The sequence below is a fragment of the Rhipicephalus sanguineus genome, chromosome 6 (genome assembly GCF_013339695.2).
Source record: "Rhipicephalus sanguineus isolate Rsan-2018 chromosome 6, BIME_Rsan_1.4, whole genome shotgun sequence".
NCBI classification, from domain to species: domain Eukaryota; kingdom Metazoa; phylum Arthropoda; class Arachnida; order Ixodida; family Ixodidae; genus Rhipicephalus; species Rhipicephalus sanguineus.
In genome coordinates this window covers 112,266,680-112,283,010 of record NC_051181.1, presented here as the reverse complement: position 1 = coordinate 112,283,010, position 16,331 = coordinate 112,266,680, and the positions used below count along the sequence as shown (strand labels likewise).

Below are 16,331 nucleotides of genomic sequence, written 5' to 3'. Positions count from 1 at the left end.
CTTGTTGAGGCACAGGTTGAGAAGGGACCATGTAACGTTGCGGATGAACGGTGCCTGCACGACCAGCATCCACAGATAAATTACGACTGGCTAGCAGAACCTTTCTAGGGCTAACTTCCTTTAAGGGGAGACGCGGGTCTTGGAACGGTCAAAAATGGTCAAAAAATCGATTTTTTCGCAAAGCTTATTTTCGAGGCGTTTGTACTTCTGAGCACCTACTCTCAAATTGCTAACGCTAAATTCGGTCGGGAAACGCGATAAATCTGCTTTCAAAGCACCCCGGCAGCACTAAAATGTCCCAAAAGGACGAAATTTGTTCGAACTTCCCGCGCGCGCCCATGAGCGTTGCAGCGGGCCGAGCGCCGCCATCTTGGGCTAGATTTGAAGCTGTTTTCTTTGTGCACATTTTGCGCCATCTCAAAATGGCGTCGCTCAAGCAGAACGGCCGCCGTCGCGGGTTTTCTGAAGGTCGTTTCCAGGCCACTGATTGGCTCTCACGCGGCGCGCTTTTCAAGCGCGCCTTTCCGAGTCTCCCATTGGCTGGCACGACCGACACGTCATTTTTTTTTTCTTTGTGTTTGGTTCTCCGCCGTGGCTGTCCGTTTGTGTGCGCCTGCTTTTGCGATCGTGCGTGTTTCTCGACGGACCGTGTCTCTACTTTGTGCCGGTAGTTTTTCCACGCGATCGCGATGCCTGGAGACTCTCGTCTGAAACCATCGACGCAACGAGCTTTTGGAAGCCGTAAAAAACGGGCTTGGAACAAGAAGGCGCCGGCTACAAGTGCACCGTCGGCAGCGGAGTTGGAGTCGCGGCCGGACCCTTTGGACCTGCCGGGAACTTCAACTGACGACACCGTGGGACCAAGTTCGACTAGCGAAACACTTCGGGTTGATGCCGCGTACTACTCAACGGCGGAGCAGGCGCAGCGAGTTGAGAGATCGGCGCAAACGAAGACCGTTCTGTCTGGAAAGTCGGCTACCCAGCGCAAGTTCGACCTTCTTGGAGTAAGCGCGGAGTGCCAGACCGGTGACGCCGGGACCGATTTTTTGCTCGTCGATATGAAGTTTTGAATAACTTTTTTGCACAAGCGAAGTGCGACAAATGCGACGCAAAAAGTCTCAGCGTGAGGAAGGCAACGGACAAGGAGTACGGCCTTGCGGTAAAGCTTATTTTTTCTTGCAGCAGTTGTGATTTCGAGAAGAAGCAATTTTCTTCTCCGAGAGTGAGCGGAACTGCCACCATCACTCCCTTCGAAGTCAACATGAGGGCCATGAAGGGGATACAGATGATAGGCAAAGGTGTTACTGCCCTTTCGGACTTTTGTGCGTGTATGAACCTTTCGCACCGAGGCTTGCACCACAAGACGTTTCAGGGACACCTAAAAAGTTTAGTGAAAGCCTGCGAAAACACAGCGACTGAAAGTGAAGCTGCTAGTGTGGCAGTAATAAAAGAGCTGATACAGACTTCCTGAACCCCATAGGGAACATCGATGTTGTGTTCGACGGCTCATGGATGACGCGAGGTCGGAGCTCACACATAGGTGTGGGCTGCATCATTGAGCTCTACACTGGCCTTGTAATTGACCATGTTGTTTACTCAAACTTTTGTCTCGGCTGTGCCCTGGGACCACAGCCGCAAGACGAAGGGTACACCGACTGGCTGGCAACCCACGAGTGCCAACGAAACATCGAATGCAACTCTGGCCGCATGGAAGTAGAGGCTGCGCTGACCATGTTTCAGAGGTCCTGGGCCAAGCATGGTCTGCGCTACACGACTGTGCTCTCTGATGGAGACAGCCGCACTTTTCATGCCTTGTCCGAAGCCGAGGTGTACGGCTTTATCCAAATAGACAAAAAGGACTGCATCAACCATGTCCACAAGCGAATGGGTGCAGCTTTACGGAACCTTGTGGACAAAAAGAAGGCTCAGGGTGAGTCTCTTGGGGGTAGAGGAAAGCTCACACAAGAGAAGATCAAGAAGATCGCGAATTACTACGGATATGCCCTGAGGAGCAATATCAATGACGTGCCAGCTATGAAGAGGGCAGTCGAAGCTACACTGCTGCACATGACATCGACAGATGATGCACCAAAGCACTCAAGTGCCCGAGGGTGCTTAGCTCTTGGTGCAAGTACAATAGAGCCTTGGCCAATGGGGACAGTCCACCTTCACACAAGAATGCCCTGCCGGCTTGTGGTGGGCTGCTCTGGAGCCAGTCTTTGCGAGGCTCAGTGATGAGAGCCTGCTGGCACGGTGCTGTGAAGGGAAGACCCAGAACGCGAGTGAGAGTCTTCATTCGGTCATCTGGACCCAAACTTCAAAGAATGGGAACGCTTCGCTGGAAAGTGTGAAGCGAGCTGCCGCTGAGGCTGTTGCCATCTACAACCAAGGAAGAAGGGCAACCAACGAGAACTTTAGGAGAACTTGCGTTTGGCCTAGTTGGTGCTTACTGTTTGACATTTTGACCGCACAAAAAAGACGAGGACAGAGGGAGGTACGACGACACGGGCGGTAAACTTTCAACTCATTTTATTCAGTGAAAGACGTAGCAATATATAGCGAGTTTTGACATGCGCAGACACAGTTACTTCCGCTCATCAGTCTAGTGGGGCAGCCACCTGTCCAAGAAAGACATTTCCGATTGAAATAATCTGATAGAGGTGTCACTGACACAATCATCATTTTTCTTTCTAATAAAGTAAGCTTCTAATAGCTCTCGAGCTTTTGATCTTGGCTTCTGCCCAGAATCTTTATCCCTTGAAACCGTGGTTCACACGTGCAGTCTTTACAGTGCGCAGGCAGGTGCGCGAAAACGTCTCCTTTCTTTAACTTTTGCTCGTGTTCCCTGGCTCGATCATTTAGGCACCGCCCCGTCTGCCCTATGTAGGACTTGCCGCACGTCAGGGGGATTTCGTACACGACTCCTGTAGAGCACTTCGCGTACGGCTTTGCATGGTTTTTACCGCAGCCGAGACTTCTTTTAGGTTCACTGGAGGTACGGGGGCAGAGCCGCGCCAGCTTGAATGGCGCCGAAAAAACAAGGGGGACACCATACCTGCCTGCTACCTTCCTTAGGTTGTGGCTGACCTTGTGTATATAAGGCACCACTTCAGGTCTTACGGTAAGAGGAGTCGTCCTCGTCCTTGCCTCCCTCCTCGAACCTTTCACCTTCTGCAGAAGTGTTTCCACCACTGGCGTCACCATCGAGTCAGGGAACCCAGCCGTCTTGAGACGGGAAATCTGATTGTCAAAAGCATCCTGCATTTTGTGAACGCACGACTTCCTGAGAGCCGACTCTAAACAGAGCATAGCAACTCCCCTTTTCACAATCTTTGACTGGGCAGAATCATATGGCACCAAACCCTTCTGTGCCGAGGAAAATACTGCCAGCAGGCATGACCATGGCCAAAAGAAATGCTTAGGTCCAAAAAACGCAGGGTATTCTCAAGTGGAAGCTCATGAGTAAAAGAAAGACCTTTGCCAAGACGTTTAAACATATCCAGAATGACATCACAGGTGGTTAAAGTTCCTTGCTCGTTAAAAACAATTAAAAAATCGTCCATATATCTAAAAACGGTTAAAATGTTTAAAAACGCATTGCCTTTAAAAGCTTCCTCGAGCGCCTTGTCAATGTAACCTAGAAATATATTACACAGTAGCGGCGCAATACACGACCCGATGCAGATGCCACGCTTCTGTAAAAAAAGCTGTTCGTCAAACCTGATAAAAGTGCTATTAAGATAAGTCTCTAAAAGCGTTAAAAAATGTTCCACCGAGATACCAACTGCGTTCTGGAAAGTAATCGAGCCATTTTCGTCACCGCACATCCTAACCGCCCTAAACAGGTCGCTATGTGGGATGGAGTAAAAAAGATCCTCCACATCTACAGAAAAAGCTGGGCCTATGGCCTGGTTGTTCCTAAAAAAGGCAACAACATCATCCGAACTTTTAGTGTTGGGCAGCGTAGACATCCCAGAAGACATGTCCACCTTGCTTGGGAAAGGTCCGAAGTTCAGTGTCGAGGCGCTGGTTCCTGCCCATGAACTGGCTGCTGTGGCGAAGAAGGCCCCGCAGGAAGACCATGACAGGTGCCTGCTAGAAGGTGTTGACTGTCTTACCAAGAGTGTTTCCTGCCCGTCTTCTAATCGTACTGTATCCGTTATACATAGGACTTTGAACTTTTGCAAGGATAATGACCTTGTTATTTTGGAAGCAGATAAGGAAGGAGGGTTTGTAGTCCTTCCGAGAGGGTTGTTTGGCACAAAGGCCTCTGAGGCCTTGAGGAAGAATTTTAAACCTATAAAAAGCTCTGAAGCTAGGGTAAAGAGCAAGGTTATAAATATGTGCAAGTCTTTTAACCTAGATAGACTAGCCAGTGACATTAGTAGCACTACGAGTAAGGCCTTAAGTGTTTTCTTCACGGCGAAGACACATAAACCCAGTATTCCGTTCAGAACAATTGTTAGCGAGCGTGGAACCTGGCAGCTACATGTTAGTCGCTTCATTCTTAAGAGTTTGAAGAGTCTTGTTATTACCGATCCCTTTTTGACTAAAAGTTCGGATGATGTTGTTGCCTTTTTTAGGAACAACCAGGCCATAGGCCCAGCTTTTTCTGTAGATGTGGAGGATCTTTTTTACTCCATCCCACATAGCGACCTGTTTAGGGCGGTTAGGATGTGCGTTGACGAAAATGGCTCGATTCCTTTCCAGAACGCAGTTGGTATCTCGGTGGAACATTTTTTAACGCTTTTAGAGACTTATCTTAATAGCACTTTTATCAGGTTTGACGAACAGCTTTTTTTACAGAAGCGTGGCATCTGCATCGGGTCGTGTATTGCGCCGCTACTGTGTATATATTTCTAGGTTACATTGACAAGGCGCTCGAGGAAGCTTTTAAAGGCAATGCGTTTTTAAACATTTTTAACGTTTTTAGATATATGGACGATTTTTTAATTGTTTTTAACGAGCAAGGAACTTTAACCACCTGTGATGTCATTCTGGATATGTTTAAACGTCTTGGCAAAGGTCTTTCTTTTACTCATGAGCTTCCACTTGAGAATACCCTGCGTTTTTTTGGACCTAAGCATTTCTTTTGGCCATGGTCATGCCTGCTGGCCGTATTTCCTCGGGCACAGAAGGGTTTGGTGCCATATGATTCTGCCCAGTCAAAGATTGTGAAAAGGGGAGTTGCTATGCTCTGTTTAGAGTCGGCTCTCAGGAAGTCGTGCGTTCACAAAATGCAGGATGCTTTTGACAATCAGATTTCCCGTCTCAAGACGGCTGGGTTCCCTGACTCGATGGTGACGCCAGTGGTGGAAACACTTCTGCAGAAGGTGAAAGGTTCGAGGAGGGAGGCAAGGACGAGGACGACTCCTCTTACCGTAAGACCTGAAGTGGTGCCTTATATACACAAGGTCAGCCACAACCTAAGGAAGGTAGCAGGCAGGTATGGTGTCCCCCTTGTTTTTTTCGGCGCCATTCAAGCTGGCGCGGCTCTGCCCCCGTACCTCCAGTGAACCTAAAAGAAGTCTCGGCTGCGGTAAAAACCATGCAAAGCCGTACGCGAAGTGCTCTACAGGAGTCGTGTACGAAATCCCCCTGACGTGCGGCAAGTCCTACATAGGGCAGACGGGGCGGTGCCTAAATGATCGAGCCAGGGAACCACGAGCAAAAGTTAAAGAAAGGAGACGTTTTCGCGCACCTGCCTGCGCACTGTAAAGACTGCACGTGTGAACCACGGTTTCAAGGGATAAAGATTCTGGGCAGAAGCCAAGATCAAAAAGCTCGAGAGCTATTAGAAGCTTACTTTATTAGAAAGAAAAATTATGATTGTGTCAGTGACACCTCTATCAGATTATTTCAATCGGAAATGTCTTTCTTGGACAGGTGGCTGCCCCACTAGACTGATGAGCGGACGTAACTGTGTCTGCGCATGTCAAAACTCGCTATATATTGCTACGTCTTTCACTGAATAAAATGAGTTGAAAGTTTACCGCCCGTGTCGTCGTACCTCCCTCTGTCCTCGTCTTTTTTGTGCGGTCAAAATGTCAAACGGCAATCAACGAGTCCATTGCTGCAAGTTTGGGCTATATTGCTGGGGATTGCCTTGTTCGACGAAGCCTAGAAAAAGACTCTCTGCGTTTACGCAAGGCAAATGCAACTCATCTGAAGAGCACCAACACAAAAAAAGACTCTTGCAAGGAGACACAAAACGGGTGCAACTGAAGATTACAGTCCTGGACTACTTTGAAGGTATTCTCTCAAGCATAGCAACCTATTACCCAGGGTAACATGCTGCCTAACATCTAGAAGGTTCTTCCTAAAGACTGAAAAGACATGAGCAGCCAGTCGCTTGAGCCTCATACCCCATGGCTTTTCCAGAACCCCCCAGCCGCTTGTCATGGTGGGGTTTTGATCATGCTTTGCACATTGGAAAATTTTTTTAGATATGATTCCTTGGGTGGAACAAGACACTTTCTGTTTTGTTTTGAAGGGAAACAGATGGGGAACATGTGAATAAAATTTATGGTTAAAGGTTCCTTTTAGAAATTTATACAGTGCGTGTCAATCTTCAAACGCGATTTTCTCAGCTTCACATTTTTTGCCAACTTGACCAACCTTACGGATCTTTTCATTATGTTTTTGTAAGGTAATTTTGATAAATTTTATACCGTTGAATTCGTAAGAAATAGGACTGTGGAGCTATGCTATTTTTTTGTGGCTAAGATGAACATATGAAATTTTGTGAACAATAATGTGAGCTAATTGCATTTCAAGATTACACAATGTCAATACAATTGAAAGTTCTTATATGATGATATATCTCAGTGACAATATAAATAGCATAGCTCCACATGGCAGGTCTTTGGCTACAGCTGCATCTTAAACAGAACCTAAAAATACTGAGGGAAAGTGTCTTAATGACCCGTAAGAAATTACCTAATTAGATTTCACTTATGCTCTCACAATTTGATAACTATTTGAAGTACATGAAAACTAATTATATTTTTGAAAACAGAAGGAAGAAATACATATACACACCCAATTTCATTACAATATCTCCAATAATAAAACTTTTCTTTTCGAGACCAGTGTCTCCCCTTAATCAACCCCACTGGAAATGTTAAAACCTGGCTTGAAGGGATAACAAGGAGAAAAACTACCTCCTTCGCATGGGAAAAAGAAAATTATGCTTCCACAATACCGAAAGAACCACACATGTTGCAAGATGATGCTTTGTAAGCCAGAAAATGTAGAAGAAAAAAAAAAAATAAAGAGGAAGGCGGCAACGGTGCCCTTTACTTTCCTGCACCAACTCTCGCGACATTGATCATCACAGCATCCCCCAAATGTTACACTGACATTCAGGTACAGTCGCCGACTGATAAATTGGACACCGATAATTCGGACATGCTCAGTAATTCGGACAGTCGCGCGGCACCGCCGATGATCTCATAGAAGTAATGTGTAAAGACGACCGATATTTCGGACAGTTGCGAGATCTACGTTCGATAATCCGGACCCTGTCCGAGACTGTCGCGCACGCCTAATCGCCAGCCATTATCTCCTCCGGCACCCGTACCATACAAAGTATGGCCTCAGAGATCAAAACGAAAGCTAATTGGCGATCTATGAGGCTCTATTTCGATCGCTACTTTATGCCTCAGATTTGTGATTGAAAATGCCGATCTTGGAGGCACTCGTCAACTGTGGGAAATCGTATCGACATCGCGAACATCCTACATTCCAGTTCCTGTATCCCCGCGCTGCTCTGCTATCACCACCATTCTGTCTACACTGTAATTCTGTCGAATGCGTCTGCGGTAAAGCGTGCTGCGCACACGTTCATTTTTATCTTGAGACTTGCTTTATTTTACGCTCTGCTGTCTCAAATGATCTGAGTTAAATGGCGCCAACGGTGCCCGCAGATACAGTCAACTGCCGATTTTTCGGATGCCTGATTTTCCGGACATGCTCGAACATTTGGACGCTTTCGCGACACCGTCAACAGCCCCAGAGACTTCAATAGTCAAGAACGTCGGAAATTTTGGACGCTAAAACTCTTCGGCGTCCGATTTTTTGGACTTTCTGCCCAAGTTGCAGGTCCGAAAGGCAATAATTGAAGCCCCCACCTCTGCCGCGTCTATCATCTCGTAGGTTCGAACCAGCGCTTTCGTGAGTCAACCTGTTTGCGACAGTAGCAGAGTCCGAAAGTCAGCGTTGTCGCGATGCCGAAGTGCCATAGGGTGAATCGGACCGGAAATTCAAAGGGGCCGCTATAACAGCGCCGTGCGGCGATGTCTTTACGAATAAGCAGTGGAAATGCACGGAGGCGTGATGGCAGCAGGTGGCAAACGCGCCAGTACGGCTCAATCGCTGGCAAGCCTTACGATAAGCATCTTCAGTCAACTGCTCGATAGTGCATGTGGCCTGGTGCAGTTGCATGCGTATTGCATGCATTTAATAGGCGAGAACCCAAATGCGCCACGCCGCCATTCATGCTGCCTCTTTGTGCGACCGCTAAGTGCGCCGCACAGACGCGTTGCCTTCACAAACGAAACCAGCTCGTCATTGTACACCGATCACATCACAATGGCGGAGATACAGGAGGACTTGGTTGCACGTAAGCGGAAGTGCGGGCAGCAACGCATTGACAACTTTTTTCGGCCACCGGGACCCTGAAGTGTCAATAAAAGAATTTCTTTTCTGACGCATTCATTTTTTCGGACATTCGATAATTCGGACTTATTTACATTCCCCGTGGAGTCCGAATTATCGGTCGTCGACTGTACTTGGGAGGTTTCTGCACAAAATTCAAAAGTGAAAGCTGTTTTCGAATACCGAATCTACGACTGCGAAATTGATGACAATGAAATCCTCAGAATTATCTGTCAGCCTAAGCTGATTTTCAACGTTTCGCTTTAGCATTCCTTTTCGAAGCGGTCGGAGGAAATGCTGTTCCGTTTCACACGAGGACCCACCACCCCCTCCACTCACAGGGGCATCTGGTCGTGCAAGTGCAAGCAGGGGCTTGAGGATGCCAGCTTGCAACACGAGGTCTCGCAGGCTGGGGCCGTCACCCGCGATGTTTCCCAGGGCCCAGACGGCCTGCTCGCACACATTGGCATGGGACGAGCCCAGCAGCCGCACAAACAGAGGCACAGCACCGGCTTGAATCAGAGTGTCCGTCTGCTCGGCTGTCCCAGATGCAATGTTGGTCAGGGCCCAGGCTGCCTCAAACTGCAGTGATGGACTGTACGAGAAAAAATGGGCAGGTACAATTACTGAACGGATGCATAAGATGCCACACCCTCCCGTTCACAGGCCATCTGCCATGAAATTTCACTTTGACTAAATTTTTAATGAATGAGCAGTACACAATTTCCTTGCTTACAACCCACACACCATATATAAAAAATTCAAGCTATACATAGCTTTCGCGTGACGTCACAGACAGGCTCTCTGCGTCGGTGCCCCAACATGGCAGCCACCGCATTTTATCTCATAAGAGAATGTCAGTGCAGAGGAGGACACCCAGTCGTTTGATCCCTGCGTTCTTTTGTGCTCTCCCCACTTTCTTTCGTTCGCCAGCCGCGCCAAGGGGGAACGCAAAGGAACGCGAAGGTTTCCGTATGAAAGATGCTTAGGAGCACCGCATTCGAACAAAAGTTTACGCGTCTCAACCACCTGGTACCCCAAGATGTTGGCCACAGTGACGTCAATGCAAGAATGCAAGCTATGTATCGTATGAATTTGGGACATACCCTAACTTTAGTGTGCAAGGTGGCTTCACAGTAATAGAAGGAAGGCATCTTGAGGGCAATACGTGGAGATCTACAGTCAGTTACAACCTAAGCATAAATACAAGCTTCACCCCCTGAACTGTGGCGCGCCTGCCATTTAACTGTGCAAGAGGCTTGCTAGGTTGTTTCAGTTCTAACCATATATAGTTTTTTGCTCCCGATGCAAATACAGTAAACTCTCAGTAAACAAAAATCTCTTAAACAGAACTGCTGCCGAAACCGAACTGCCCCTAATATGATTGGTTACATACTTTTATTCTGCACACCTGTTTCTCTCTCAGTAAACAGAACTCCTCTTAAACGTAACACATTTTCCTGGTCCCTTCAGTTTCCGTTTAACAAGAGTCTACTGTACTAGTATACAAATTAAGAATTAAAAGCTTGTAGTCTCTATTTAAATACTATGTTTGGCTGAGCAGTGATTTTGGAATCTTTGCTGAAATTTGCCAGGAAGTTCAAGTTTTTGATCATGTGAACATATGTCTAAATGGGAGAAGTCGCATGACATATGTGAAAGGTGCAAATGGAATCAGTTAGGGCATCTAGGCAAGTTCTCTCTGGGAGGGATAGCGATGGCCATAGGCGGAGCTTACATGTATTCTTAGGTTGTCAACTATACAATACACGGAGACCAACACGTTTGTACTTACCAAGAATCCTTGGCCAGTGCTGACACAAGGACAGGTACGACTCCAGCCTGAATCATGGCATCTATGGGTGGGTGTCGTTCTCGAGACAGCATCTTGCGCACCGACTGCGTAGCCATCAGCTGCACGTCTGGGTCAGGGCTGGTCAAGCCAGCAACCATTTCCTCCACAGATGCAAACGATCCCTGCACCACAGCCAGTGGACAAGTCAACCCGCACTAAGACTAGACATTCGCACAGCACACCAAAGTCAAGGGTAGCAGCCAGTTCACAAATGAGTAGGATGTTCAAACAAATTAACCGTGTCAGGAAGTTTTCGAAGGAGCTTTGAAGGAGTGCAGATACGATTTTGAGACATCGCAAAAGGGACAAAATTCAAGTTTCCTTGGTATGCTCGCCACACACCGTAGTCGGGCAACATGTAAAAAGTATTTTACTTTGACTTTACAACTTTCGTCGCTTAGCCTCTGCAAGCCAGCCCCACCGCAATGAACATTATCCCGACAAGTCAACACAGTTCTGTGTTTGCTAATTCTGTGTCCTGCACGCAGCCTAAATCTCAGAAATCACTGTGGGGGTCACCGGACAACAATTCACTAATCGTTTACATGCACCACGAGCAGATGACAAATCTGCCGCTAGTTCGCCATGAGTTGCTGTCTCCTGGTGACGTCACACTGCTATGATACGCCACTGAGAAGCCAGCCGCCCCTTTTATATCGAAACAGAAATGTGTTTTTTTAAGGTAGCGGTATTAAAACTATATTCGATGCATTTTCAAGCACCACAATACTCTTTTTAAGGTTCTTGACACCAGTGTTTTTACTTAGCACAACAATCCGAAAATATTTACAATTCGTGTCAGTACTCCTTTAAGTGCGGTCACACAACAGACCGACAAGCTGGTTTTTATAACGGCAACGCTTGCTTACCACAATCCAAACCACATGCTTACAAGCAGGAGGTGTGATGTGGCAAGTGCAACAACTGCCACTTAGCTAGCGTCTCAGCTTAAGGGGAGATGCTACTCGAAGACACTTTTTCTTTAATATTCACCCTAGAGCAATGAAACTTGAGCTGCTTATAGAACTTTTTATGCTGATTTCAAATATATAATTAGTTTTCTAGCAAGTTGCATACTTTTAGTTCTACAACATGACAAAGTGAAAAACTTAAGCCTTTTGCCCCCCCTCTTTTCAGACCTAAACTTCAATAATTTTTTACAATTGATAGTTCATAATGTTTCAAATAAAGTGTGGAATGCAAATAACTAATTAGGAAGTCCATACAAAATATGTACTAGACGTGAAAAATTTTAACGTGGGAAGTTCATATTTCTCCTACCCTAGTAAAAGTTTACATAACTTTTTTTTATTATATAATGAGAATATTGAAACTTAAACAAGATAATTGCATTTCTCGTACTTTGGAAAAAATGTGCGAGAAATTTCATGCAGATCTGAGCACCAGAAATACCCGAAAAAGGAGGGGCACATTGACAAAAATGGCAAAATTTGTGTTTTGAGAAAAACGAGTTTTAAAGTGAAAATTGCAGGTTTATTTATCAAAGATGTCATTGAATGCGACGAAATTTGTACACAAGAAAGAACAATCCTCCTTGTAGTGGCCACTGCCATTAAAATGCGCCAGCACCATAGGTTTGTCCCTCACGGCTCTTTCGAGCTGACTCCTCGACAAGAGATTTTTTCTTCAGCGCACGCCGACGAGCCCTTGGCTTCTCCTGTTAGTTTTTGAGACATTTTTTTCTGGCGTGTGCTGTCCCATGATGTGCCAAGAGCAACCATATCATGAGGCGGGAGTGAGCCAAGCTCTTCCAGAACACGTTCAAAACTGGAGTGCCCTCGATTAAACCAACATGTTCAGTGCTGTCATATCAGCAATCAACGAAGACTCGTCGTCCTGTGATTTTTCTTCGTCTTCGAAGAGTCCGATCTTTTTCTGGGAGGCACTCACATATTCGAATGCCGCGGCAAACTCGTCAGACGCATCGGCGTCACTGCCACTACGCCTTGCGGCAGCAGACGATCTTTTCGTGGTTTGAGTGTTCGGCTTTGATTTGCGCCGGCGTCCTCGAAATTTGTGCGTCGCGTGAAACTTCACAGACCGGTGACCGCGCTTCCTACGGCTTTCTTCATCCATAACGGATAAGCACTCGAGAAAAGCGTTGTTCAGCTGCGCTGCTGGACGAGACACTGCTCCTGCAAGTAGGCTTCACAGCACACAGGCGCGCAGCGGCCAATGGCGGCTCCCGATCCGTACCACGTGATTTAAAGCCAGTCGCGGCGCTCGAAAAAGGCGGCAAAAGCGTGCTTCTCTTTATTATTTCTTGCGCTGCAGCAGCGCGGGAAACCGTCGTTATTTGAACAGTGAGGCTCGGTTCTTCACCTCATGTGGTCGACAATGGCGAGCGGCGGTGCATTATCAGCGGCAAGGTGCTCGAAGATGACACTTTCGGCCTTTTGACAGCCACCTTGTGCTCTTTAGACGCAATTTTAAAGCATTTCCGGTTGAGTCTCGACATTGATATTTTTTTTCAGAACAGTAGAGGTACTAATCTTAACAAAACAGGTGAAAACAAAAAATCAATAATTTTTTAGAAAACTCGCGTTTTTCGACCCGCATCTCCCCTTAAGTCCTGTATGCTCACACAAAACATTCCCTGAAGTTGAACAGGAAGTCAACTTACAAACCTATTCAGTAAAAGCTTATTGCCGCCTGATGGTTAGAATGACCATTACAGGAACCGACAACCAATTTTTGTGGTACCCGTTTCCTCTAGTGCAGTGGAAAGCTTACCAGTCATGTATAATTATGGGAAATGCCATGAAACATTTTTTATCACTATTTTATGATCTGCAGCATGATGGAAGTCTTAGTACATGCAGCAAATGCTCCAAAGAGTGGTAGGCGAGTGCAAGAGTGATCATGCACCGGCAAACAAGAGAGGCCCTATCTAAGTTCCTCCGGATCGACCAGTGGAACAGGCTGGCAATAGCGATTTTCTTCGCGACAATTAAGCTGCTTGAAGCACACTGAAACTGAAGATGCACACAGCAACTGAAGACGGCCACAATGGATAAAATATTAGAATAAGTGAATCACTGAGAAGAAAGTGGACGGAATGTGCAAGAATCATAAGAAGCAACGCAAAAAAAAAAGGAAAACACACACTCCTTGTTTCTAATCTTTAGAAGACAATGCTAACGTGCACCGCTAACAAGCTACTTGAAGAAGACAAAAGATGCTACCTAAAACTAGGTTGACATCATAGCTTGTCGCATTCATCTTTGTGGGGTGCAAGTTACAATTCAACTTACACTCATCATCTTTATGTCACCAGATTCCACGAATGTGAGTCACATTATGCAACCAACAACCTTTCTTGAGAGCAGATGCATGAAAATGTGTCGGTTAGGCCTAAAAAAATCACTGCGCAGTATTACTGAGAGTGCCATGGGTACACTTGGCGCTTTCACCCCATTCACCATGTAATCTGCACAACATACAAGTTCTGTCACTGCCACAGTTTACAGCGCTGTTCAGCAGGGACTCTGCTCGCACCTTGCGGCAGCTGCCTTGTGCCTATATTCACGATCTTTCTATTCCCACTAGGGTCCATTCACATGTTCTGGCCGACTTGTCAGTCCCTTTAACCATTTTTCTGAAGCAGCCTTAACCACAAATCGTACTGAATAAGCCTGGCTATATTTATATGGCATTTGTGTCAAATCTGTAAGAGCATATGTTCAAGCACACAGATTTTTTTTTTTGAAGTCTTAGTTTTCCCACAATCACGCAAGGCATCAATACATCTGCCAGAGTCTGGCGGCAATTCTTCATGCCTTCATTCAAGACCTCTCTGCTTCTGCTCTGCTTCTGACACTAGTGGCGTAGGCAGAAACTTATTTTCGAGGGGGTAGGGGGGGGGCATAGGACCGGTGTGCTTCACCGCTGACATTGGCCGAGCATAGACACTCTCATGGCCTCATGACAAAGAGGCCTGCTGATGACATAAGTGGTACTGAGGGTAGATGATGCTACTCATCTTAAATAAATCAACAGGTTTTACGCGTGCATCAATTCTGGCTGCAGCAATCGCAAAAATGGAACTCGCAAAAATGGAACGAACTAGTCATGCACGGCTCACAGTGCACACACACCTCGTAGGTACTGAATTTGGTCAAGGAAAAAGGTTGTTTTGTAATTTGAGCAGGGTGCTGCATCACTTGCCAGGAGTTTTGCAGGGCTAAGAGGGGCTCACCCCTTGATTTAGGGCTAGTAAAAAGAAAACGCAGTCGGTGTACCTTAAAAAGACTGGTTTGCAAGTCGTGAAGTTTGGTAATGCTACTGCTCCTGTATCGATATCGCGAGCACACAGAGGCCAGCAGAAATCGTCCCTTTTGATTAAAGAGATGGCAATAAGTGCAGCATGTGGACCTTCCATGAACAACTTTTGGAAAATTCTGCCACCACGGTGGTACAGTGGTCACGGTGCTTGGCTGCATACGAATTGCATTGTTACACACACCAACAAAAATTCAGTGAAGCTGCAGCCCTCCTATTAGTGTTCAAATGCACTGAACGAACTTCTAGCTTTGCAGTCGAGCATACAATGAAATGAGACATGTCAGTGAAATTAATGCCGTTGCCACAGCGATGCACTTTTGATTGGCTGATGGTAGGTAACTACACATTACTAAGCCTTCCAATCTGGCAGCTTTGCTCAGGTTGTAAGATGGGATAAGCTGGTGCATTCACTCTTGTGTGAAATTAAAAAAAATGTTCCAATGCTTTTGAGATGTTTGATGTCTTCCCAAAATTACGGCATATTTTACACCACAGAAAAGTGCAACTACTTTTAAATAATGTTATCTAACCTGTGAGTGGAGTGCATTTCCTAGCTTGCAGTTGACCTTTGCATCTATATTTCGAGCGACTAACGTAAGGAGACCGCCTACAGCGGTGACTTGACCTAAATATGACAACAGCTTCATCTTATTATGTAGGAAACTAATGTGACTCTAGGGAGAGAATCCCATACTTCTTTAACTACGCCGACATTACAGCACGCGATTTTAAATAAATACCTGTCAGCATTCCAGCATGCAAAGCGGCGCAAAATACGAGCACATCACGCGAGCGGTTTATGTAACTGTCGTAGCAGTGTCACCACTGAATGGCAAGTCCTGTTGGGCCACTGCAAGTGTGCAATGTTAGTTTTTTTTCGTTACTGGGTCGCCGTGCAGAACACATGAACTGCCTGCACACCACAAGGCGACATCTAAAGAAACGCTAACAGCCCACGTGAACCTTTCAACTGCGCCACGCACATGGCGGGGATTCCCCCGATGACGAGCAAACATATTAAAAATGCAGGCGGTCTTTGGCGCCATCTCGACGCTTACCTTATTCTGTTCGTGCAAGGGACTGACTGGGTCCTCGCTAAAACTGACATTTCGCCTTTTGAGGATTTGGTCGTCCTTGCGCTGCTTGCGTAGTTCCACGCTGACTTCGTTCCTTCGCCGGCGCATTTCCTGCACAAGAAAAAGACCACCACCGCCACCCGGTATAGCCAAACGTCTCACCACAAAGGTCACCGTCATCTCACCTGCTGGTCTTTGCCCTTGTTTTTGAAGTTTACAATACGGTTTTGGGTAGGCATGGTGACCTGCGCAGCGGACAAAAGCAGTTAACACAACGCAGACAACATGCGCGGCGAACGCGATAACATGACAAGTGTGCCGAGCTTTGCCGATAAGTGCAAGTCAACTAGACACGAAAGGTCTCGTATTAGACGAATACCACGAGCTATGCGCCTCGAAGTCAGCACCACGGGCCCGTTAAACCGCAACGGAGGTTC

The 16,331-nt window shown here is 46.5% G+C and overlaps 1 protein-coding gene across 1 annotated transcript in view; it reads right to left on the bottom strand.

Annotated features, from left to right (window-relative positions):
• Positions 1 to 16,331, bottom strand: part of LOC119396188 (importin subunit alpha-1) — a gene marked incomplete in the record, with an annotated part of 30,194 nt that overhangs the window by 13,584 nt on the left and 279 nt on the right. Inside the window, 5 exon segments of the mRNA XM_037663283.2 lie at positions 23 to 54; positions 8,998 to 9,253; positions 10,454 to 10,635; positions 15,877 to 16,005; positions 16,080 to 16,139. Of these exon segments, the coding sequence (XP_037519211.1) occupies positions 23 to 54; positions 8,998 to 9,253; positions 10,454 to 10,635; positions 15,877 to 16,005; positions 16,080 to 16,133 (653 nt within the window).